The sequence below is a fragment of the Amblyomma mixtum genome, chromosome 1, assembly GCF_055824585.1.
Source record: "Amblyomma mixtum isolate Tamu chromosome 1, ASM5582458v1, whole genome shotgun sequence".
Lineage (NCBI taxonomy): Eukaryota > Metazoa > Arthropoda > Arachnida > Ixodida > Ixodidae > Amblyomma > Amblyomma mixtum.
This window is the reverse complement of record NC_143012.1, coordinates 16,140,764-16,166,765: the sequence shown is the minus strand read 5'-3', so window position 1 is coordinate 16,166,765 and position 26,002 is coordinate 16,140,764. Positions and strand designations below refer to the sequence as shown.

The window sequence follows — 26,002 nt, the reverse complement described above, 5'->3', positions numbered from 1 at the left end:
CGCTAATGCACTTTTGAAAAAGTTTCGTGTTTCTTTCATTGTCTTTTCTTTCTGTTTTTTGTTTCTGTCACCCTCTTTTCTGTCGTTTTAAATAAGTCTCTTCTAAATTTTCTGAGCCTTTTGGCTTACAGAAAGAATTTTTATTAAGGTTTAAAAAAAACACAGTCATGAAACACAGACAAGAACTGCAAAGCATGATCAATCAGTTAGACAGACAGAGCAGAACGATGGGGCTAAGAATTAACATGCAGAAAACCAAAGTAATGTTCAACAGCCTAGCAAGGGAACAGCAGTTCACAATTGGTAGTGAGGTGCTGGAAGTAGTAAGAGAATATGTCTACTTAGGGCAGGTAGTGACCGCAGATTCGGATCATGAGAGGGAAATAACTAGATGAATAAGAATGGGGTGGAGCGCATATGGCAGGTTCTCTCAGATCATGAATGGTAGCTTACCAATATCCCTGAAGAGAAAAGTATACAACAGCTGTATCCTACCGGTACTCACGTATGGGGCAGAAACGTGGAGGCTAACAAAGAGGGTTCAGCTTAAGTTAAGAACAACGCAGCGTGCTATGGAAAGCAAAATGATAGGTGTAACGTTAAGAGATGGGAAGAGGGCGGAGTGGGTGAGGGAACAAACGCGGGTTAATGACATCTTAGTTGAAATCAAGAGGAAGAAATGGGCTTGGGCAGGGCATGTAATGCGAAGGCAAGATAACCGCTGATTGTTAAGGGTAACGGAGTGGATTCCAAGAGAAAGCAAACGTAGCAGGGGACGGCAGAAAGTTAGATGGGCGGATGAGATTAAGAAGTTTGCGGGGATACAGTGGCGGAAACTGACAAAGGACAGGGTTAATTGGAAAGGCATGAGAGAGGTCTTTGCCCTGCAGTGGGTGTAGTCAGGCTGATGATGAGTCATGAAGTCCACATCGAGATATTGTTGTAGTGACTAACTATACTTATGAAATCGACCTGCAGTCCCGAGAGGCGTTAATGCGTGCCACGGAAGTGTGTGTGTGTGGGTGGGGGGGGGGGGGGGGGTGGAGGGGGGCGGGGGTGAGTTGCCTTTCTCTGTTGTACAATAAATTTTTTCTACTACTTCTATTACTACTATTGCAGGAGGGAAATACACTGAAGGCATGCGTAAGAAGTGTGTATTTATGCGTACACATTAGGTATGAAAGAAAGAAAGCTTCTATAAGATAGAATAAACTGCTGTTTCCTTTAATTCTCGCAAGCTTTTTTCTTCACAGGAACTGAGATAACTGCTGCTGGTGCATGGGAGTACTCCAATTATATTGTAAGCACTTCCATTATTCACGCTAGCCATTTTCCTTGTCTATTTCATGCAGCCATAAGTAATGGTGGAAGTTACCATCTTGTTCAACCGTGTATTGGTTGAAGCATTTCTATTTCGGCGTAAATTTTCCTTTTGACCAGAATAAGATATACTGATTAGTAATGTGCATACAAAAATGCACATCAACTTTTTCTACAAGCTATCCGTGTGTAAGGCGAATACGACAACCGCCAGTGAAGAAAGTATGGTGCGACTTCGTCTCGTGAAGTTCCTATGGACGAAGCTTACTTAGTCAAGCTTTCGCCTGATTGACGGCGCTGCTATGTAGAATCTTCTTTCTATTTAAGATTTTGCCACTGACTCCGTATGTCGACTGCAGTCTGTCTTTTTCATGCCACACATATTGTGAACTTACAGGCCAGGAGATTGCCATAACGATTCTTGATCTTGTTCTCAGTCCTCTGGGCTTCTATCGTTGGGTACTGGCGGCCTTTCGGCTGCTTCTGAAATCGATTTTCATTAAATTTCAGTCGTAAGTAGGTCACTATGTATTAAGAAAAAAAAAATTAAATTACTTGCGGTGGTATTTGCATACCTCTCCAAAGCCATGGTTATCAATAACGAACGTTTGTAATGCTACTAGAACTATATGTGGCAATGTAGAAGAACTTCTTGCTGGGCGAGTTGGTGCATAGCTTTCTTGGGATGGCGTTGCGCACACGAACAAACATACACAGGAAGAGGCAGAAGACAGAAAGAGCGCAAACTATCAACTAGATTTATTGCTTTCGCAACAGAATATATATGCAGCATATACACGTGCAAAACAGAATAGGGAGAGGGAAAAAAAAGGACAAGGGGGAAGGGGAAATCAAGTCAGGCCTGCATAGGTCAGCGAAAGCTACGGATAAAATTCCTTTCCCTATCATATAAGGTGACCGAGGTATCGCTAATACAATTTCCGCCTTTTTCTCTGATGTGGAAAGCTTCTAAAAGTTCGCGGGCTATTTTGCTTTTGCTCTTGCCCAGAATCTTGATGTAATTGAGCCTCGGCTCACAACCAGAGCATGAAATGCAATGGGCGGGCAAATTAGCCCCGTCTCTTTTTCTTACAGATAGAGCATGCTCCCCTGCGCGCTCATTTATGCAGCGTCCAGTTTGGCCGACATACACGCGTCCACACTTGAGCGGGATTTGATACACCACGCCCGTGGCACATTTGACATATTGTTCCGCATGTTTTATTGTACATGCGCTCCGTGGGGCTCCTTCCTCGGCGATCCTGGGGCATAACCCAGCAAGCTTTTTTGGAGCCGAAAAAACCACCGGAACACCATGCCTGTTTGCCACTTTCTTTAAATTGTGGGCGACTTTGTGCATGTAGGGAAGCACCGTCGGCTTAGCACTCCGCAAGCGCTCAAGGTCACAGCTATGCTTGCCTTTCTTTGTCTTCTGGAGAAGGTTCTCGGCTACGGCTGTGATGAGCGAGCAGGGGAATCCGGCTGAAAGCAGCCTGGTGATCTGATTATGGAAGCTGGAATGCATTTCATGCTCGCATGATTTGGTTAAGGCTGATTATAGGCACGAGTTTGCAATTGCTCTTTTCACAATCTTTGAATGTGCAGAATCAAATGGAAGTAGTGCTTTCTGTGCTCGAGGAGCATATTTCCAACAGACATGATGCGAGCCAACCTGCATTTTTATGTCTAAAAACTGCAATGAACCGTTGGTTGGGAGTTCGTGCGTGAAAACCAAGCCTTTGCCATGTTGTCCAAAAAGAGTTAAAACACTGCTAACTGAATCAGTGTAGGTCAGCGTTTTTTGTTTCGAAAAAACAATTAAAAAATCGTCAACATATCTAAAACACTTAAGAATACCGTGGTTAATAAGCTCTACATTCAAGGAACGGTCAATAGCAGCTAGAAATATTTCGCAGAGGATCGGGGCGACACAGGATCCAATGCAAATGCCTTGTCTTTGAATGTAAAAACTGTCTTTAAAAGAGATAAAGGTGGCTTGCAAATAAAATTCCAACAGCGACATGAAGCTATCTACAGAAACCCCAGCTGAGTTTTGGAACCCTATTTCACCAGAACACTCAATGCATTCTTTGACAGCCGCGAACAATTCATTGTGAGGCACTGAATAAAACTGAATAATAAACAGGCACTGGGGTTTCTGTAGATAGCTTCATGTCGCTGTTGGAATTTTATTTGCAAGCCACCTTTATCTATTTTAAAGACAGTTTTTACATTCAAAGACAAGGCATTTGCATTGGATCCTGTGTCGCCCCGATCCTCTGCGAAATATTTCTAGCTGCTATTGACCGTTCCTTGAATGTAGAGCTTATTAACCACGGTATTCTTAAGTGTTTTAGATATGTTGACGATTTTTTAATTGTTTTTTCGAAACAAAAAACGCTGACCTACACTGATTCAGTTAGCAGTGTTTTAACTCTTTTTGGACAACATGGCAAAGGCTTGGTTTTCACGCACGAACTCCCAACCAACGGTTCATTGCAGTTTTTAGACATAAAAATGCAGGTTGGCTCGCATCATGTCTGTTGGAAATATGCTCCTCGAGCACAGAAAGCACTACTTCCATTTGATTCTGCACATTCAAAGATTGTGAAAAGAGCAATTGCAAACTCGTGCCTATAATCAGCCTTAACCAAATCATGCGAGCATGAAATGCATTCCAGCTTCCATAATCAGATCACCAGGCTGCTTTCAGCCGGATTCCCCTGCTCGCTCATCACAGCCGTAGCCGAGAACCTTCTCCAGAAGACAAAGAAAGGCAAGCATAGCTGTGACCTTGAGCGCTTGCGGAGTGCTAAGCCGACGGTGCTTCCCTACATGCACAAAGTCGCCCACAATTTAAAGAAAGTGGCAAACAGGCATGGTGTTCCGGTGGTTTTTTCGGCTCCAAAAAAGCTTGCTGGGTTATGCCCCAGGATCGCCGAGGAAGGAGCCCCACGGAGCGCATGTACAATAAAACATGCGGAACAATATGTCAAATGTGCCACGGGCGTGGTGTATCAAATCCCGCTCAAGTGTGGACGCGTGTATGTCGGCCAAACTGGACGCTGCATAAATGAGCGCGCAGGGGAGCATGCTCTATCTGTAAGAAAAAGAGACGGGGCTAATTTGCCCGCCCATTGCATTTCATGCTCTGGTTGTGAGCCGAGGCTCAATTACATCAAGATTCTGGGCAAGAGCAAAAGCAAAATAGCCCGCGAACTTTTAGAAGCTTTCCACATCAGAGAAAAAGGCGGAAATTGTATTAGCGATACCTCGGTCACCTTATATGATAGGGAAAGGAATTTTATCCGTAGCTTTCGCTGACCTATGCAGGCCTGACTTGATTTCCCCTTCCCCCTTGTCCTTTTTTTTCCCTCTCCCTATTCTGTTTTGCACGTGTATATGCTGCATATATATTCTGTTGCGAAAGCAATAAATCTAGTTGATAGTTTGCGCTCTTTCTGTCTTCTGCCTCTTCCTGTGTATGTTTGTTCGTGTGCGCAACGCCATCCCAAGAAAACTATATGTGGCGCTTCTCGTTTGCAGAGCTGAATACGCTTAGCGAAAAACGGCATAAACATTCATGAACTTGAATGCGCAGTTTACAACACTCGGCTAGAATTTTTCTTTGCCATCTCCAGTTATCTCTTAGAACAATACACACACCTGCGTTTGTCATACACATCTTTACATATTCTTCAATGCGTGAGGTTTTTGCGGCTTTTCGAGAGGAGTAACTGGGAAGAATCGGCTGTCTTGCTGCTTAGATAGAATACATTCGACCCTCGTTATAATGAAGTTGAAGAGGGCCCGACGATTGATTCGGTATAGCCGTGGCTTCGCTATAGCTCGTGCTGACTGAGCTTGCAAGGCGAATTGTCATTCTTTCCTTACATTCATTATTTCGTTATGAACGATTTCGTTACAGCGAGGATATCGCTCGGGCTATAACGTGAAATAGAGATATCACGATGTTTTATGCCAATTTTCGCTTTTGGTGATGTTTTGCCGGAAATGAACTGCGATTGCCACTCTCAAAGCGACGTTATTTAAAATATAATGAAAATATAAGATAATAGGCTACGGTTTTGACGAAAACAAAAACACGCGTATGATGTCCGCTGGCTTAATTTCTTTCTCTTCGTATGAGAAGAAAGCAATACATTGAGTTCCACTAACCAGATTGCGGTTGGGAAATAGCGTTGCGGGTTTCGCAAACTTTGAAATTGAAAATTAAAAAAAAAATTTGCTTCTTTATGTCCTACAGATAAGACTAGAAGGCACTTATTGGCTTTCGTTGTTCGCGATTTATAATAGTCATACTTCCATTGCATTCGTAATATAAAGCTAAGGGCCTTGAAAGTCTTCTTCAGTGCTTTGCACTGCTGTCTCACGAGTTGAATTGTTGCATTACGCTACTTAAACCTCGTACATAAAACTCGTTCATAATGGTCGTCAACAATACTTCTATCACTATCCGGTTCCGTGTACCGCGACATCGCGTGACATTCAATTCGTGGACTAGACGGCCATTTTGTTCGTCGCTGGGACGCGCCTTTTGTGATTCCGTAATCACCGAAGAAAATTAGTCCGTAATATAGACGGAACGTACTAGCTAGAGTGTTTCCGTTTCCTTATGCACGTGTTCCTGCTAGTATTAACCGGTTTTATTTACCTTGGCGAAGCACCAAGAGATGGTTTTTAACGTTCGGTACATTTCTGCAATGGAAGTGTCTGAGCCTAATAGAAATCTGGGCCTAGCACCTAAAAATGCGCTCTTGACTTGGTCGCGCCTTTTAAAATGCCCTGGTGTTCCCCGGGCAAGTAAGTTTTAAAGACAGGCTTTTTTAAATAAAATAATGATTCCTTCGAAATCTTAGTAATGGCAATGAAGGACCTCATAAAACTTTTGAGAGAAGTTTATTAGTTGTGAAATGAACTAAAACCTGCACTTAAGTCTTAAATTTCCATCAGCCAGGCGCTAGGCTTAAATTAGAGTATCGTAACGCGGCGTCAGGGCAGCCAGTATCATTTATTAGTTACATAGGTTTTAGGCGCAAAAAACAGACGAGACACATAGGAAGGTAACAGGACGAAGCGCCAACTTCCAACTGATTTTATTGCATGCATGAAACGTACTTATAAAGCTTGTCGTCACATGCGCAGGAGGGTCACCTATAGCTCAAGAACGACATGATAAGGCGCGCTGCAGGAATTTCTTTTCACAATTAAACAATACAACTGATGTGTCGCTTACGCACATGTCGCCTTTCTTTGAAACGCTTCTATCAACTCCCTAGCAGTAGTGTCATTGCTTTTGCCCAGAATGCGCACATCAGTGAAGCATGGCTCACAAATGTGGGACGGGCACTTACTAATGTGCTTAGTTAGATGTGTGTCTTCCTTTTCCTGCTCTACGTTTCTCTCGTGTTCCCTCGTTCGCTCATTCAGGCACCTGCCTGTCTCACCTATGTAGGAGTGCCCGCAAAACAGGCGGATTTCGTAGACAACCCCTTCAGCATATTTCAGGAACGGTCTCCTGTGCTTTGTTCCGCAGCCTCGTTCCTTGGTGTTGTCTTTATCAGTACGGGAGCAAAGGCAACCTAACTTTCTCGGTGCCGAAAAGGCGAGCCGTACAGCATGGCGGCTGGCAACTTTCTTCAAATTATTTGTCTCGTCTCGTCAAATGTGTCTCGTCTGTTTTGTGCGCCTAAAACCTATGTAATTATGAACCAAAACCAACTAGCCCAGCAGCAAGTGCTCTTAGATCATTTATTAGATGTGGAAAAATGTTATTGCCTTTGGCGCTCCAGCGCTTGAAATTTTGGCCGTCCGGACGCATCGAAGGGGCGCGCGGCGGCTTCGGAGCCCGCATAGCTACGCCCACAGACTGATCTCGAAGTAGATACATCGCACACCTTTCGTTCTTGGGCTCTGGCTCGAGCAGCGGGATGCGACGTGCCTGTAGAGCAGGCGCCAAAAAGGTGGGCGTGGTTACGGTTGCTTTGCGGCCGCCGCGCACCTCTCGATGGCTATCGACGGCCGAAATTCATCGCTTCATTGCGCCAAGGAGAATGGCATTTTTGCGCATCTAATAATCGATATTCGACGCCCTGACAACACGCTGCAAATCTGTAGCTGCAACCAAGCGCCTAAGGGCTATCATGTAAAAGTTAATTTGCAGAGTTTGTATAATTACACAGCCGTTAACTTATCTCACGCTTTAAGACGCCCGCCAATGCCTTTATGATAGCGAAAGTATCCCCATTTTATCGTAAAAAAGTCGATTTTTGAAAATCCCTTCATGCGACCACCCTGCATGTGGCATTTTTCCCTCCCTACATCCTTCAAAGCCAGTCATGCCTGTGCTCATAGTTAACGGTACGAATTTAGCGGAACTCGCGCATGCACTTAAAATTCGCTAATACCGTCTCATGCACATTTGAGTAAACGGGCGTTCGTGTCATGCACCGCTTGAGGTCTAGCGAAAACAGTTCAACACTTTTTCTGACTACACCGCGCAAGTGCGGCGAACAGTGCATCACTCACGATGTACTCCGACTTGAGGCCGTCACAGGCCAGCATACGCTGCACGTAGTCTTGCAGGTCTGACAGAGGTAGCGGCCTTGAGGTCGTCTCGCTTCCACTGCCGCTCAACTCTTCCATCTCGAAGTCAAGTCCATCATACTCTTCAACTATCGACAGGCTTGCAGCTAAAAGAATCGGTGAAGCACGGTCAGCAGAAGAAAAAAAAAATCTCTCTGTATGGCTCATTGCCGCAAGCCCGGCTTTCGTCGTCCTTTGTGAGGCCATTATATTGCCGCGAATCTTTGTAGCTTTCGTTTGTAGTGTTTGTTTGTTCATACTTCAAGGCTGCCGACGCTCCGCTTTATCGCTTCGTTTGTGACGCGAGACGCGCCTAGATTTATCTCGGTTGATCGCATCCGGACGGAGCCTATTCTAGTTTGCGCCAGAATGTTCTAGTAACTTCCCAAGCTTTATCTCGAATGTTCGCTATCAGCTATCACACCTGCGGTAACTCAGGGCGTTCTACGTCCGCCGCTTATGAACGTGGGTGGCGCTGATGAACACTCTCAAGGTTAGGTTACTTGTAAACATAAATACCCGCGAAAGCAGAAGGTTTGACAGCCGTCGTCGTAGATCAGAGGTAGAGCACCGGACGCGTAATTCGGAGGTCGTGGGTTCGGGTCCCACCCGCGGCATGTAGTTGTTTTTTCTTCGGCTTTTCTATCAATTAGCTTTAAGCGATAACATATTCAGTAATATTCTAAATTGATCAACACCACAAAATAAATATATTAATAAAAAAAATCCCCTGTGCCCCTTGGTTTCTGTGGCTGTTGGATTCTGTCATACTTAAAAAGAGCATGGCCGACAGCGGCGGGCATTCTGTTCGACGACCGCCGAGCACGCTTGTTGCTACGCCGCCGCCGAGTGATTCAGTTCTTTGCGGGCGCAAGTCAGCCCAAATAAAGAGCTTCGTTTCGAAGACATTCTCTCTGTTTTCCTGTTCGCCGTACTGCAGTCACCACTACGTGACAATATAAGAAGCTGCCACGTCCAATTATTGAACAGTTCAGTACAATATTTTTAGTTGAGTTGAGTTGAGTTGAGTTGAGATGCTGTAAGCTACAGGTTTGGTTAGCCTTGCGGTTTCTACCGGCAATTGCTCCAGTGTAATATTTTAGGACATTCTTAGCAGGAGCAGGCTACTAAGCGAGGGTTTACATTTTCTTGAAATGAGTGGGCCGGAATTCTAAACTTATTCCCGATTTGAATAATTCTATTCGAAATCTCATTTAGGCATTTTAGGGGGTGATAATTAAAACGACAAAGTTTGAGGATTTTAATATTTGTGCTGCTAATAGGAGCAGCTAACTCTCATTCGATAAGTTCCGCAAGTTACACTGCTGCAATCAAGGAAAGCTCACCATCGCTCTCAGGCGCCGCCAACTTCTGTGGGAAGGACCGAGGCAGTTTTCCGATTATTTTCTTCCGCCACTTCCTGGGTTACAACAAGTGTTAGTCTGGTGGTGCTGTCTGCTCTCTCCGAAGCACACAAAAAAGAGTTACAAAGGCCAGAAAACTAATGACATACCAGAGGGCAGCCATGAGTGCAAGTATAAGAATGAGGACACAAATGATGACTGCAGTCGGTGCGGACGAGCCACTGGCAGGTTCTTGTCTTCGCACTGAAATTGAGACGGGTCACTTCGTCACCTCTTTAGCACTGCTAAGAAAACTACCCACAAAGGCAAGCTGTTGATTTCATTTCCCTGGGGATATAAAAGGCACTTCCGCAGCGAAAAGCATCCACAAAAGAAACGTAAGATGCTTGTCGAATACAGTCTTTTTGCACAAGACACTTGACGTATCATTATTATTAATAGCATAAGGACCGTGCTTCAGGAACGATTTATTGAAAAACACTTTTTCTTGCACAGAACTAAAATTTAGGTTCGTAAGAAACCTCGTTCCGACTTAGACAGACACACTGACGCCTACCAAACGTACAGATAGCTTCACTTATCAGGACAATGACACGTATGAACTTTACGATCGAGTGTGGGCGTTTTCTTAATTCGACTGCAGATTGCGTATATCCATCGCCGTTAATTTCATTTTCGTCAAAGTGGAATCAAAATGAAAGCTTACTTTATTTACTGCATGTTAGAACAAGGAACAACTAGTGTCTTTAGGAGGAAACTAAATCTACAGAGGTCATGAGCCAGCTCGTGAAATAAAGCCGTGCGTGGTTTCCACCACCTCTGAATTCCACCGGCCATGGAAGCCGTATTTTTGCTTCGGAATTGAAGGAAAACAGCATTTACTTCGTACGGATTATTATTCCAGCAAAAATAAAAAATAAATATATAAGAAATGATAGATTTGCGTGACGGTTTAATTGGCGCCACAATGATGCCAATCAAGAACTAAAGAAACAAGACTCGCTCACCAGTGATCGGACCAGACAAAAGTTGATAGGAAATTCTGCTATCCTGAAAACAAAAAAAGTTTAGGGGATAATTACTACGGTCTATTTTTAAAGGCTGCTTTGGTGCATCTTTGCATTTGCTTGCATATACGCATTGCTATTGAGGGAAAGAAGCGCTGGTTATAAATGATGATATACAATACTCTGTCACAGGCACTCACACTGCCACCTTTGAATGAACTTTATGAGATTATACTGCCCTTACTTGCGTCACTACTTGACAGTGAGCTTACCGCAATACAAGTACAGCTCGTAAACCTTAAAATAACTTTAGGCTCAAGGCTTATAATAGACCACTGGAGGAACAATAAGTGATGCTCAATAAAAACCATTTTTTTTTATAAATGGAAGTTACTTGGCAGGCAGTAAATGAGAATTGAGGATAACTAGCACTAATATTCCCTGGCCCCGGATATCAATACTTCTTTTAGCTGAAGGATGCTGGTAATCGCAAAGGTTCTATTATGGCTGCCTCTGCGTACTCTGCGAACAACATCAGCTCCCTAGTTCACAATATATGTTACGGCGGTCCCATAGGCAACTACGGCGAAATATCTCTCATAAGTGCCGTATTTTTTAACGCTTTATTTAATTTCCGCTTCATTGGGTCTTCTGCCATGGGTCGCCACTATGGGTAGCGCAGACCGTGACGGACGACGTCACGTTGGTCTGCGAAGAAATGCACCCATGATGCCACTTGCTTTCATAAACGCACTTTAAGCCCATGTCGCACTCACAGACAGGCGCAGGCGCTGACAAATTGCGGAGCATGAGGATGTTTTTCACATGCCTGCAAAGTTTTTTCGGCGGTCCTTCTGTCTTGGGGAAGAAACTATGCGGTGATTGTGCGAAGAACGGGTGCATCATGGCCCCTGTGACATGGACGGACTGGATGCGCCTTCACCGCGCCCAGACCAATCGTGCCGGGTGATTGGATTTTGCTTCCCCACCTCCCGTTGCTTTAATCACGATGGACGTTATGGCCAAACGGAAAAGGAGTGGGAAATGAAAAATTACAAAATGGTCCACGCTACAGTCTGTAACTTTTCCTGCTTGTATCAGATAGCTACAAAATATGCTTTGTACATTGGTCACCATAGCTGAAAAGATGTTCTCAGGAATAGGGGTCACTGAACGTAAGAAGTAGTAGAAAGACACCTTAACTTCTGAACACCGTTTAACAAATTCTCGTGTATATCGCTGCCATTTCAAATGAAGAAAGAAGCTTATGCAAAGAGCTGGCTCTGCGCAAAGCAAACTCACGCCTTCGAAGTCCACCTCGGCGGCCAGGCCAACTCTGTATGTGGACTCGGGGACCAACGGCGCATTGTAGTATCTGCCATAGTAGAGACCGTCTCCCACCGTGAACTCCCTACCGCTACGCACTTCGTCGGGCGCCATCTTGGCTGCCATGTAGAAGGACAGGTTCCTGGCCACCGACTCGTTGTAGTCCGGTGTGCCACCCGTCCACTCGTGAAGAGCTCCGTCGGCGGCGCGGTTCGAAGCATCAGTGGAGCGTTTCGTGCGATTCGTGCGATCTTGTCTCTCGACCAGTACGTAGTAGGCCCTGAAACCATATCAAACCTGTTAACATTGGTAACAATGGCGTGGCTACGTAAGCCAACTTGAGTGTGGTATGATATGAAATTAGTCCTCTGTATTAGGAGAATCCCCAATGTGGAGTAAGTGTGCTATATGGTATGGTATGGTATGGTATGGTATGGTATGGTATGGTATGGTATGGTATGGTATGGTATGGTATAGTACGTGAGGATTAGCGCCCCGAAGAAGCACGTGGGCTATGAGGGATGCCACACTGAGGTACTTCGGATTAATTCGAACCACATGGGGTCCATTAACGCGTGCACAGACATCGCACAGTTCACACCATCTTTTCAATTCACCGACACACAAATGAGGCTATACCCGCCAGGATTCGTTCCCCTGACCTTGGGTCCTTAGACTCTGCAGCAGAACGCCATGACCATTCCGTTACCGCGGCGGGTGACTTCAGTGGTTTCGACATCTTGCAGATGGCAGCTTGTGTGTGACCATCCTCATTAGTTAAATAGCGTGTCTATATGATCGAATAGTGTGTCGTGAACGCATACCTTACGACAACCATATGCAATCCAGAAGGAAAAAAGAACTGGGCTGCAGTAACTGCCTTGAAGTTTTCAAAATACACGTAACATATATGGACTGTCTTTTGTTCACATAATTAACAGGGTGGGAGAACGGCTATCAGCTTTCAGAGCGAAAGCTCTACTTCTAGACCAAAACTGCAAAAGCCGGGCCATCGCTGAAACCTTGAATTTTACCTTGACGTTGAAGTAGAATAAATAATACCGCTACTGGGATTCGAACCCGCGGCGGTGCGAACAGGTCAGCTTCTCTGGCCACTGCACGAGAGCACTAAGCTATCGCCACAGCCTTTTTTTTTCTTTCATGGTATTTATTTTCATGGTTTTGTACAGAAAGGATATATATATATATATATATATATATATATCCTTTCTGTATCGTCGTCTTCATCAGTCTTTATGTGCGGCGCAAACAGGTCAAAGCTTCTAGCCTTGATCAGAGGTTAACCTGAGTCTAACGTCGTTATCAGACGGGCCGACGACGTGACAATGCGAAACCATGAGCCAATCAGGCTAAAGATATGATTTCGCACGTCAACCCGGGTTAATTACGTGAAAATCCTACCATTATCCTACCATTTTTTCTTAGTGTCTGTGAGCGAGTGACTTCACGATATAGGAATCTAAATTAATAGCCAGAACGAGGTCACAATGAAGGCCTGCTGTTCAGTGAAAGCGGCTGAACTCGTGCCACGTTGTCTTAACTTCGTTTAAGTAACAATACATCGAGTTCTTTATAATGCTCATTTCGGGCGAGAAAGCGTGCACCAAAAGCGGTAGGAAATGCTATGGCATCGAGAGTGATTCGAAAGAACCTGAATGCCCGTGTATGTCGGGCTTTTCTGGTTGAACATATCAATCTTCGGTGAGCATGTATGCCCTACAATATGTTTATTGTAGAAGCGCCATTTTCTACGGCGTTATAAAGTCTAGTCGGAGTGTAGGAGGAATTCCAAACTTTCATGCTTTCTCAATGTGGGCATACCGCGTGCTTCGCACTGCTTAACTTCTGTCGCTACGAGGAGCGATGTATTGCCGTGCTTTACAAACGCGATCAACTTTACTAGCGATGTAAATTATAGACTGCGCAGTGCAGCACAAGTGGCTGGCCATGAACAGAATTTCACTTGCGTTTAAGCCATTCGTAAGACTTCATTTATAAGCCCGAGCAAACTTAATCTTATTGGACTCACTTGATGTCCTCAGGCTCGTTGTCAGCTCGCGCCAGCTTCAGAGTTATGGCAGTTTCATCTACAGTCTTCAACTCAACCTTCGTCGCAATGACTGGTACTGCATGAAAAATAATGCCACTCGTACATAAACTTGTTGACGGCAGGCTTGAACATGACACATCAAAAGCGCTTACAGAAGGATGTTGCTTTGTTTTCTTTGAGTTTTTTGAACAGAGATACAAACACCAGAGGCAAAATACAAGGGCTCGTGCTTATGCTGGAAAACTACCAGATTACGACTTCCATAAAAAAAAAAAATTGCGTCCATTTCGCATTGGTCTCTATGCATACAAATTGTTTGTACAGTACGAGAATGAATGTGCTGCTTTAAGAATGTTCCTCGCTTTTCAGATCATGTGACCAAGAATTTGAAAAAACTAGATCCGCATGGTGCTGTGACGCGCTATACCTTGCCAAAGAGCAAGGTGAAGCCACAAATTTTTTTCACCTCTATTTTGCGCGTTAGTGATTATATTAGACACGCCGCAAATGCAATGAATTAGCTGCTTTTATGAAGGTCGCAATATCACCTAGGAAGTCGTATAACATCTACGAGCAATCTCCTCCTCACTGTTCATTGTCTCTCAGGTTGAAGCGTAGCGTCATGTTTTTGGCAAGCTCGTGTGCATGCGTCAGTGCTCCAAAGGAAATAAGCACTGAAGCGTAAAGTCAAAACACGAACACGTGACCGGGTTTTTTTCTGTATAACTGAGTTGAATTTAACTGAATAATTGGATGAAAAATGGCAAACTTCATTAATCCGCCACCAGACGCTCTAAATTGAGCTTATTGGTGCTTTGCTGGAAATGTTGGGATTCAGCGTACCTGCAGCGCCCGGTAACGCAAAAGAAAGATTTTCCAAATATATTACAAATTTGTTATCCCTCCTGCGTATCGCTGCAATCCACCAAGCGTCAAAAGGTATCAGGCAAGAGTGACTCTCTATTTAATTATGCATCCTGATTGCTTTCGTCAGTAACAGTTAACTGAACGTTAAATCCGATTAGCAATGTCTCCAACATTTTTCCCGGAGCTGTAATTTTGCACAGTGTAATGTGGAATTGCACATAACAAGCTGAACATGCAGCTAAACAACTTTCAGCTATTGAACACTGTAGGCGGTAAACAGGAAAGGTCTTCACCGCGATGTTGGGAAAGCTTGGAAAAATTGGTCGCGTACTGGCACAATTGGACAGCCTTGTTCGGTGCTGACTTGCTCAGGAAACATCGAATGCACCGTTGCTCTTGAGGCACTCATAAGATATTCTAAAGACTTTCAGCACATAAAATGCAGCATCTTTACCCTCTTTACCTCAGCGTCCCAAAGAGTGAGTTCAGTTCTTATATTATGTGCGTGACAAATGCCGGGGGCTTTCGACTTAACCTTTTACATGAACGTTCACAGAGCGAAGCGGATCTCGCTTAGGGTATAACCACAAAACAACCGCGTATACGAGAAGCAAAAACGAACGTGGAGTGCACTCACTGCGTGGTCTTGTGTGGACAAGAATTTCTACTGGTTCTCCATAGCCGGCCGACGTCTTTGCTGAAACTACAGCAGCGTAGGTGGTGCCAGGTTCTAGACTATCAATCTGCGCCTGCCTGGTTTCTGGTGACACTTCCATCGAGATGTTATTCTCAGAAGGTAGCGAGTGTCGCTTCACCAGAGTAACCTAGGAAGTACAAAGATCAGCAATAATGAATGCTTCTCATCACTGCAGCCTTCTTCGCACCGACATTAGAGGCCTTAGTAACGACTTGAGTAAACCGAGATCAAAGCGACGAAAATAAGACGGTTAAATTGCAAATCTACTCAATTTACATACTTTCCACTCATCGCCTGTAAAGCGGGCAGAACGATGGCCCACTATCGATTGCATCGGTGGTTACCTAAGGTGGATTGTAAGTTTGGAATAGAATAAGACGCATAACGTGCGCCTATAAATCTGGCTCTCTGTCATGACCCACAGCCTGCTCACTTGACCAACCTTCACTGGCTACGAAGAAATGCGTCATCAAGACACTTTTGTTTTTATTTTCACTCACGCCGGATGCTTCAACTGGAGTGGAAATATTGGTCGTTTTTGTCGCTCATAGCCTGAGCATGTAGTGGCCTAGCCCGTGTTTTCTTGTAGTGAGGAAGTAATCATTGGTATCCAATGAGTGTTGAGTTATTGGTGGACGTTAATAAGTAATTACTTCCTTGCTACCAGTCTACTCCATCTTGGGGCATTTTCTTAAACATTGGACTAACCCTCATGCCCCATTCTATGCCTGTGATTGCGACCAGTGAAATAACAGATCAAGAGCGGGACCAGACACGTTCAAGGACGAAAGCAAAGACATCTGCGTCAGTGCGATGACTGGTAAAATAAATAAACCCGGCGCTGATGTCGATGTAAGTCTGTATATAGGATGCCTCCGGCAAAGCGAGTTCTCACATTAGAAGAGGAACTTGAGTTTAGGCGCGATTATGGGAGGCAAAATAATCACACGTAAGGCAAAACTGCTGTCACTGTTCTATCTCACACGTGAGTACTGACTGCACACTTTGATGAACACTATTCCAGAACCCGTTAGCCAGGCTGTCATCATTAAAACTGTTTCCAACTTCGCTGAAAAGTTATCAGAAATTTTCTCTCGTTGTGTAGCCCGCCAGACGGCAAAAAAGGGTGTGCTTAGTTGGGGATGGCTATTAGGCATAATAAAGGACGTAAGCAGTAATCTGCCGTTGTTTAGTTGAGGTGGATCAGACGGATTCATCAGGAGAGAAGGAGGGTAGATATACGGCTGTGGAATTCAAACTAGACTCTCGGGAGCTCTGATAAAGTCAGCAAAACATCTATAATACTGACTTGATGGTTGCTCAAGTACGCCATGGCAGAGCTTCAAAAATGTAAACCAGCGCTACAACGGAATGTTACGAAGAAAGTATTTTGTGTTACTCTTGTATAGTGCGCATTCTCCCCTTGAGGAATATTCTTGCACCAGGCTAACTTCAAAGGTGATGCATAAACTTCAAACGCCTATTTCATTGAAAAGGCTACAGCGGGACAGGACCAACACTCTCGGACTCTCTTGTAGGCAATTTTGTAGAATTTGTACGTGAATTTCTCTTCTAGGTAATTCTTCGCGTATTCTTCATCACTAGACGTCAAAGTTCAGATGGTATTGCAATGTACAGGAAAGTTCCGGGTACAGCCGTGCGTACCATGTAGCCCAGAATCAAACCGTTTGGATGGCTTGGCTCTTTCCAGGCAATGGTAATCTCTGTCTCATGTCGATCTTGCTGAAGAACGTGAGATGGCGGCCCCGGCTCTGAAAGACGCAGTCCATCACTTCTGTAATTTAGGTACATCGACGCGTACTTGTATTCAGTATTCGCATACTGAATAGAAACATATATTTTATGAGGACTGTATTCTATAACTTTGTAGTCAATTGTTTTAGAGCTATTAAATGAACCAGAAATTAGACTCGTGGCAGTTGTAGAGAAGTTAACGTTTATTTGACTTGTAGCGTACCACCTGCCGAAGTATGAGAAAGGATTGTTGAAAAGTAATAAACTAGGGGTGATTTAATTGTATAATAAAGCACACGGTCCTTTGAGTACAGGCGTACTTTGTTAATACATGAAGTGGCCCATCAGTGATGCAAAACCAGGATAAGTGAAGCCAGAACGAAACCCTGTGTGATGCCTGAAGAAAGGTCACGGAGGGCTGATCTAGTTTCATTAAAATAAACGTAACGTAGCATTGAAAACAAAAAACTACCTATCCAGTAAGCACAACAAGTGTTTAATAAATAGCTAAGCTTTTATAAGAGTTTGCAGTAAGGCACAATGTCAGATGCCTTTGATAAGACTAAGTACGAAGTCAACCGTTTCTCTCATATCAAGAGAGTGACAGATGTCATGAGAGAATCCAGCGTATTGTCTGACGGTGCTGAACCCAAGTTGGAAATCCATGTTTGAGGTTCCTCAAAACGTTTTTCGACTGAAGAAAAAGCGTGAAATTCTTGAAAAAAGATGTGTACCATGAATTTAGATCAATAGGCCGTCAGTAAGATAGGCTCATAGTTTGACAGCTTGTGCAAGTTACAGGATTTTAGCAGAGAAAAAAAATTTGGTAGCTTGCATGACGAGGAAACTCGGCCATTTGAGAGAAATTTTCGAAAAATTGTGGGGCTGTATCTGCTAGTCCAACCAGCATATCATGCTAGAAATGAGTTGTGTATCTCATTGGCTCCACAGCCGTTTTTGGTGTTGTTGAAAACAACGATTAAATCAAGACACCTTCATTAGAAACATGTGCATCGCCAACTGAAAGATAAGAATTACGAGTGAAGGGAGGAGTTTCGATACTATCCGCAGTAAATACTGAGCGCAAGTAGTTTTGTATGCAGATGCAATAGACAGAGACAGAGGTTTGCAGTTGAGTACATTAATAATCGCGAAGATATTCGAAGTAGTGCTACCGAACTGCACGAATTTCCAAAACATACGTGGGTTGTTTTTCAGCAAACTGCTCAAGGTCAGACTGTAGCATAAACCTTTTACGGTCTTGGTTTGAAACCTATTCACCAGACCACACCTGTCGAAGACAGATGCAGCTGTGTGGGAAAGTGCGTGTCCCTTGTGGTGCCCACAGGCGTACCTTGAAGAATTTAAACAGACGCTACTGCTGTTGAGGAGCCTGCAAATCCACAACGTACAAATGGCATACTGCAGCATGCAACGCGAATATTTACTATTCGTTGCCTACAGCGTTCAAAACGGCCCAAAAACACCATCGGCGGGCGCCGATCTGTACGACCTTTTTACTGTATTGTTAGTCTATGTTCTACTATTTCTTACCCTTTTCGTTTGCCTATATATGATGTCATGACATCCATGACTCCCCCTTACGATTATGATAGTGATGACCAAGAAAATATGGCCAGAAGCGATCTCAAACGTGGAGCCACCGGTGAATTCCGTCAGTGAAATGGGGACTGGACTGGTCGCGCTTGTAATCAAATGTGTATATAGAAAAATGGCTTTACGTCCTGAGTTCACAGGATGAGCTGTGTACTGTTTTAATTATTATACAGCATTCAGGAAGCTATTTAGTCGTTTAAAACGCGCGAATTAATGTAAGCAGGGTGTGTTGCTGGGCAAGTTGGTTTGACATCCTGAAAAAGCAGCGCTGACGGACGAGGGACAAAGGAGAGACGACACACACAGGGCGCTGTGTGTGTCGTCTCTCCTTTGTCCCTCGTCTGCCAGCGCTGCTTTTTCAGAGAGAATTAATGTAAGTTGATCACTTTAAAGAACTAATAAGGAGCCACGATAATGCCTAGTGCAGTAGGGCTGTGACTTAAATGTCCATGCTGGCTTCATTAAGACTGCATGGAATATTATGAAACAGCGAGCGGTTCATGCTACTGTCATTACATGCTATAAGGTCTCAAGCATAGAAATATATTCCACGATTTAGCGTTAGACGCGAACGTGCTGTCGTGCGCAGCTGACGCTACGCTTAAACTAAAAACTGGAAGTAAGCCGCCGCGGTAGCTCAGCTGCCCTCGGCTGCTGACCCGAAAGACTCGGGTTCGATTCTGACCGCGGCGGTCGCATCTAGATGTAGGCGAAATGATAGTGGCCCGTGTTCTGTGAGATTTTAGTGCACGTTAAAGGACCCCAGGTGGTCGAAATTTTTGGAGCCCTTCACTACAGCGTCCTTCACAGCCTGAGTCGCTTTGGGACAATAAACACATAACCCGTAAGAACAAGAACTGCGAGAAAAAGTGCTAGACGCCTCACTGCAGCGCAGCTGAAAAACAGGAGCGTCTTGAAACAAAAAATGCTTCCCTTACGGCGTGCAAACCCGCTTTAGGCTAACAATCTCTGTACAATTCAAAATGCAGGTGTATTTAATTCGGTTAGGAAAGACAGGGTATTTCATACGCAGAGGTTGTCTTAAAGTGAAAGCAGATGGCTGTAACGGCCATACGACCTGGGCTCCACTTAATTATTTTCCATTACGCGTTTTAGGGCGCCGCTGTAATTGCAGAAATAAATGAATTGACGTGCTGAAGTAACCGTGCTGAAATGTAGGCGGAAATAAGAGGCAAAAGTATAACTGAAGACGAAGCCTTTGCTGCCACGCCCATTCCTTGCGCACACGACACCAACGTAAATAGGAAAATGAGGTCACGATTAGGTCCACATACACGTGCCAGAACAGAGACCCACAGAGGATTCAGGTGCTTTCTAATTGCATCAAGATTTGAGCCCAAGGCAACTACTGGGCTTCTCTTTGGTAGAAAGGAAACCGGCGTAGCCTGCACCGAAACCTGATCTCATTCTGACGCCATATTTGTTCAAGCACATAAATATTCCCTCTAAAAGAATACGCGATGAAAATATTCTGGTCACTGAGAACACGAACTCCCACTTACTCGACTCCCGCGTCTCGGCAGTGATTGTGTTGCTGGGCTCACTCCAGGTATCGACATCCTTGTTCTTGGCCATCACCTGGAATACTCATTGAAACGAAAAAAAGCGAAGTAGAATGAGTAGAGTCACGGCGCCCCAGTCCTTAGCCGTGCTGCGAAGTATGCCTAGGTCTCAATAAGCAAAAAAAGAAAGAAGCTAAACAGTGCTGGAGGATGAGTATATTTAGGTGTTAAATACTCAAACCGTCTTATTGGGCCTTTATAGTAAGGATCTTGGCGCTGTGAAAATCTAGCGATGAAACGTCTGTCACAGACTTTTAAAATATGCTTGGAAAATTTACATTTTATAACCTTTTACAGTTTCTGAAGGATTGTGATAAACTCCTATGTGAATTGACTTGGTCATTAACGCTCTCATATATAAATACCAATACACATCGCGTATTTCCAAAGGCTCGGTCATTACTAAATGTATCAGGGTGGCCTGTGTGAATACGGGGGCCTAATTTTAAACTTTTTGTTTTGTTTTCGTTTCATTTGGTATTGAAGTCACTCGTGACAAGAGCAATATTAGGTGGGGAATCAAACGACCAATCACTGGCAGGGCCGTCTTGGTCGTGGAGCCGCCGTAGCCAGTCCGGCTAAGTTATACTGGCCTTGATCATGGAAATGTCCGGCAAACAGCCGCACAGTTTCGTATCAAGTTGGTCAAGCGTGTGGAGCGCATCTTGGTGCTCTGTCATTCGTCGGCGTCTACCTTTGTGCCCCAATGAGAAAATGGGTGTGGGCCGCTGTTATGCAAGCATGTTGCATCAATGGCCCGTTTTCGCCCCGACCAGTGTGATCATATTTTCAGCAGCGCGAGCACATTCAACGAAGGAAGAGGTGAACAGGAAACAGCGCTGAGCTCTTCCTTCCTTGAATGTCCTCGCGCTGCTGAAAATATGATCCAGCACCAACTAGCCCGACAGCTTGTGTTACCAGTGCGATGTCTACCTTGTGGGGACGCACTCGCCCCTCCGTGGTTCGCTTTCCCGCAATGCACCCCAACTGTGGTTAGCTCCCTCTTCTCAGTTTGGTTACTTTAACTAACAGGGGAGGGCGCTCGCGTCGCAACGACACCAGCGCCACGGATGGCGTTTTGCTGCGCGCTCGCGCGGAGTGACGGCCTCTCTTGCTCGGGACCGGGAAGCGTGTGGACGTTCACGTGCAAAGCTCCGCTCTTCGCCGCGGGCGACCTCGTGTGGAAACATGTTCCCCTCAGCTCGTCCCGTCTGGCCTCGGAGCTTCCCTCTTGCCCTACCGTGGGCGAACGTTCGCTCGTAACCGTGCTGGTGAGTCGCACACCCTCGATTCCTCAGTGTATTTTGTTGCTAGCTGGTGTTATTGTTGTTATAGCAATAAATGCCTTGTTTGTGTCAGCCAGTGTGTCGTTCCTTTGTTCCCGCAGAGCAAGGCCCGCGTGGTCGCCGTGCGCTCGGTAGCGTACGCGACCACGGGGTGGGGTCCGCGCGGTTTTGAACTGTGTCAGCCGCGGTTAAACGGGGAGAACGTGTTTATCTCCTCAATTTAAACCCCACAACCTTTATAGCCTCGTCAATGGCTGCAGCGACCAATGGCGTAGGAAGAAATGAAAGCAAAACGAACTGACACTCTACATTATACGGCCACCGATATATTCGTTTATTTCAATTTTAACAAGAACGTGACCTGCAACTCCACCAAAAGGCCTGCAATACCAAGAATTCGAAACAGCTTCCAGCCAGCGCCGCTATGCAAGCCTAGCGGCCTATAACGTTATTTCCTGCATCCTGCTTAGGTCGCGGATGATATCGATGTGCCATTTTTGAATGGTCAAAGCCTGGCGCAACGTGGGAGCCGGCAAGGGAACTAGAAGCACTTGTTCCGAACTCCTGGTAAGGGCTAATCTATGCACGGGTATATAATACCCGTGCATGGTATTACCCGTGTATTACCGTGTATTACTGTGGTATTACCCGTACCCGTGTACATATAATAACTGTTGTTATGTTCAGTCCTACATCTTAAAAAGTGTTTCGAGCTCGCCAATGGCTTCGAATTTACCTAGATTCCAAAGGTACAATGCATGCCAAGACAGTATGAGTGACGTCGGGGCTAGTCCAGACGGCCTTGTCTATCTCAATTTTTGTCGAAATAGGGGAAGAGAAGGAGGGAAATGGGATCGAATTGAATAGCACAGGCAGTGGCTCAAGTGGAGGTTGTCTTATGAAATCGGCCGAGCTCCCTGCCGCTATTTACTGTTTCCACGAACGCGAGAAATGCAGAAGAACTTCTTGCTGGTCGAGTTGGTGCATAACTTTCTTGGGATGGCGTTGCGCACACGAAAAAAAAACATACACAGGAAAGAGCAGAAGATGACAGATAGAGCGCAATTCATGTCATCTTCTGCTCTTTCCTGTGTATGTTTTTTTCGCGTGCGCAACGCCGTCCCAAGAGAACGTCAGAAAGTTGGCATGCCCTTACAAGCACTTCGTACTCCTGGTTTGGAATCAGAGCCGTGAGGCGTGCACAGTGTTGTCCCGCTCTGGCCTCGTCCTCGCACACTGCTTCGGTTGGATTCAGGGGGAAGTTTTTCCGGTAGACCGATTCTGTCGCCAACTTGTAGCGGATGACGTAGCTCTGCAGCACACCATGCGGAGGGTAGGGCGGCAGCCAACTGACGTCCAAGTGCTCACTGCTGGCGCTGTATGCGGTCAGGTTGGCGGGAGGCGGCGGAACTGGGCGAAAAAACGAAGGGTTGGGTTCGGTGATGTTTCAATTCACACCTTATTCGCTACGTCGTCCATTTTAGTGCTCACTCTACAGAAGGAGGAGGAGGTAAACTTTATTAAAGAAGAGGTCTTAGGCGCGGATTGGGGTCATGTTCCCCTCCCCGCGGTGGGCTCCTCTTCTAGGCCGGGCGCCAGGTGGCCGACCGACGATGTCGTTCGGCGACCTCTTCGGCTCGCTCTGTGGCTCGAAGTTGAACCTCCGGGTCCGAGCTGAGCAGCGCGGCCTCCCACTGAGATTGGGTAGAGAGCTGCAGACTGTGCGATGGCTTTTCTTGAGTACATGAGTATAGGATGTGCGGTGTGTCTGCCTTTTGGTGCCCATAGAGAGAACAGACGGGGCTGTACTGCTCCGGGAACCATATGGAGTACATGTATGGATGAAAGAAAGTGTCTTTTTGGAGCTGCCGCCAACTGACTTGTTGTGTTTTACTGAGGGATTTATGTGGTTCTGGGAAGATCTGTCTTTCTTTCTTGAAGTGGGTAGTAATTTCTTTGTAGGTTGTCATTCGCTCCTTGGCCGACCTGAGCTCGGGGTAGCGCACCTCCCGGTTAACCACGAATCCTCGGGCAAATTGGTGCGCCGCCTCGTTCCCAGAATGGTCCGAATGGGCGGGGACCCAGATCAATGTTATCTGGCGGGTATTGGAGATTTTTTGTAAGATTTTGAAGGCTGCTGAGTGGGCCCTTCCTTTTGCAAAATTTCGAATTGCTGTTTTGGAGTCACTTATGATGTATTTGGCAGTGGTGGAGGTAATGGCTAAAGCTATGGCAGCTTCTTCTGCCTCCTCCGGAAATTTTGTTTTATCTATTGTCGCCGATGCAAGGGGAGAACCTCGATGATCGACAACTGCCAGAGAAAAGGCGTCTCTGTCCGCATGTTCTGCCACGTCCACGTGCGCCGTGTCTTTCTGAACTGAAAATCTCTCGTGAAGTTTTTGTGCCCTAGCCTTTCTTCTGTCCGTATCGTAGTGTGGATGCATGTTTTTGGGCAGAAGAGGGACTGTTAAGTGTTCGTGCACGTGTCTTGGAATTGGCAAGGTGTACAGAAGAATCGTACGTGAGCTGTAGTTCAAAGTTCCCGCCATTGCGCTTGGACACGCAATAGTGTATATGGACACGGATGAATCTTAGACGGGCAGCAACATGGCCGCTATGACTGCGTTCGAAGTGCAGACACGGAATGTGCAACGTATATTTTATATTTTTTTAACTCCCCACCACTTGATGCAGCAGTCCTATATAAAGGCGTCTTTGATGAGTGGAAATGCAGCAAGCGTAACACACACAGATAAGATCTTGGAAACAAGGGCCGAAGCAGGAAATACAATGGTAGAAAGCAGTAAAAGCGACTTCAAGGAAAAAGAGAACGAAGAAAAGAATTATGAACAAAATAGGAGAGGTTAATAAGCTATATGGTCTTCGGTAAATGTTAAACACTGCTACAAATGCAATGTTCGTAAGTCTATATTAATCAGCCATCAGCTTTTAGGAGAACAAAGAATACTTGAAACAACTATTTAAGGAGACATAAGGGATTGTCGTATACTTCTGCGCAGTAGTGCTGCATAGCTCAATAATAAGGACATCCGCAAATCAAGACTGAACAGAAAATGGCCCACAATTAACCGCATAAGAAATTATGCCTGAAAATATAATTTGTTTGGGTTAGTAATGTTAACCAGCCCTGTTTTATATGTGAGTTAAGTACGTTGAAAGTGTTACAAGTAAAGCCACCATTTTTTATTTCCTCAGCGCAAGTAGCATAAAACGTAACTACCCCGGTCGCACTGGTGATGTGGCGCCTCGTGTGGCGTATGTTTTCCGTGCGCGCCGGCCCCGGAGCTCGGCGTCAGCGCGGCTTGTTTTCGCGCCTTGTTGTTGCCTCTGTTTATTTAGTGCTGTGGCGCCGCCGCTGCCTGGCTGAGGCCCGCAGGCAACCGGCGCGCGCAATGTATCCAGCGTTGCAGAATCTCCGCCTCCTCCTTTGGACTTACCTGTCCCACCGCCTGGAATTGGATGGGGAGGCGCGGTTCCTGCGACGCTGGCATACGCGCTTCTTTGTCGCTGAAGAGGGCAGGCTGGCGATTACAGTCTTGCTCTATTAGTTGTAAGGTGTGTGGCTTCTTGTAGAACAAGTGTGTTCACTGGTTGTTTTTTTTTTGCACTGGCTCTGCCCAAATCTTGTAAGGCAGGGGAAATTTTGGGGAGGACCCCCCCCCCCCCCGTTTCCCTCCCTTCGGTTGTCATCTTTCATGTAATTTTTAGAATTTATTGAGTTTCCCGTGTACAGTGTTTCTGCATTGTTACTTGTATGTAGTAACTCGGGCGCAGCCAGTCTGCCCGCATTAGTCATGTATAGTACCACATGCATTGTTCAATTCTTTTTCTGTCTTTTTGGCCTGTAAGAGACTAGCGCTTCTGTCACGACCTTCCTTTTGTCCTGACCGTTTGGAAGTCAATAAACTTCTCTTTATGTAACTACCCATCCACCTGCGCTCTTAATGACATCGCCAAGTGAGAGGGAAAGTTTGGCAACGCATTGCTTAACTAATATACTAAGGAAGAGTAAAGAGGTCAGCTGAAGCACAACATATAAAACTTAAAAGACATTCAAAATGTTAAAATCGCCCATTCTGCCTCGACCCACGAGAGAGAAAAGACACCCCTCAAAGTAAGCGCCTTACTCGATATCTCAATGAATGCACATGAACTTGTTTCCATGGGAGCCCAATACGAGTTTTGCGAGCCTTCTCGCATTAAGAATACTAGTACAAATATTGAAAATATGAAGCGGTATGCGGTACTGCTCAATTCGCGGGACTCGGAAACGGGATTCTGGACGTGACAGTGACAGACCGAACAGTGTTTTTCACGTCGACACAATTTGTTGTTAAAGAAGCTGTTCATGCGACTAGTAAAGAGTGCGCCGGTTAGATTCCGAAGAACCTGCGCGTATTTCCTGACTTCAGCCTCCCTTCCTTTTATTTTTCGGTGCAGGGCGCCTTTAGGAACGCTAAAGCGTTTGTCGGCACCGACGCA

At 45.3% G+C, this 26,002-nt stretch overlaps 1 protein-coding gene across 1 annotated transcript in view; it reads right to left on the bottom strand.

The window, feature by feature from the left end:
* Window positions 1–26,002, bottom strand: part of LOC149365559 (receptor-type tyrosine-protein phosphatase mu-like) — a 90,021-nt gene that overhangs the window by 15,387 nt on the left and 48,632 nt on the right. The window contains exons 18-28 of the mRNA XM_089544180.1: window positions 22,656–22,909; window positions 20,154–20,229; window positions 16,924–17,030; window positions 15,199–15,385; window positions 13,674–13,770; window positions 11,600–11,903; window positions 10,298–10,340; window positions 9,440–9,533; window positions 9,273–9,346; window positions 7,870–8,033; window positions 1,716–1,803 (exon numbers count right to left, since the gene is read on the bottom strand). Of these exons, the coding sequence (XP_089400306.1) occupies window positions 1,716–1,803; window positions 7,870–8,033; window positions 9,273–9,346; window positions 9,440–9,533; window positions 10,298–10,340; window positions 11,600–11,903; window positions 13,674–13,770; window positions 15,199–15,385; window positions 16,924–17,030; window positions 20,154–20,229; window positions 22,656–22,909 (1,488 nt within the window). The remainder of the gene's footprint in view (window positions 1–1,715; window positions 1,804–7,869; window positions 8,034–9,272; window positions 9,347–9,439; window positions 9,534–10,297; window positions 10,341–11,599; window positions 11,904–13,673; window positions 13,771–15,198; window positions 15,386–16,923; window positions 17,031–20,153; window positions 20,230–22,655; window positions 22,910–26,002) is intronic.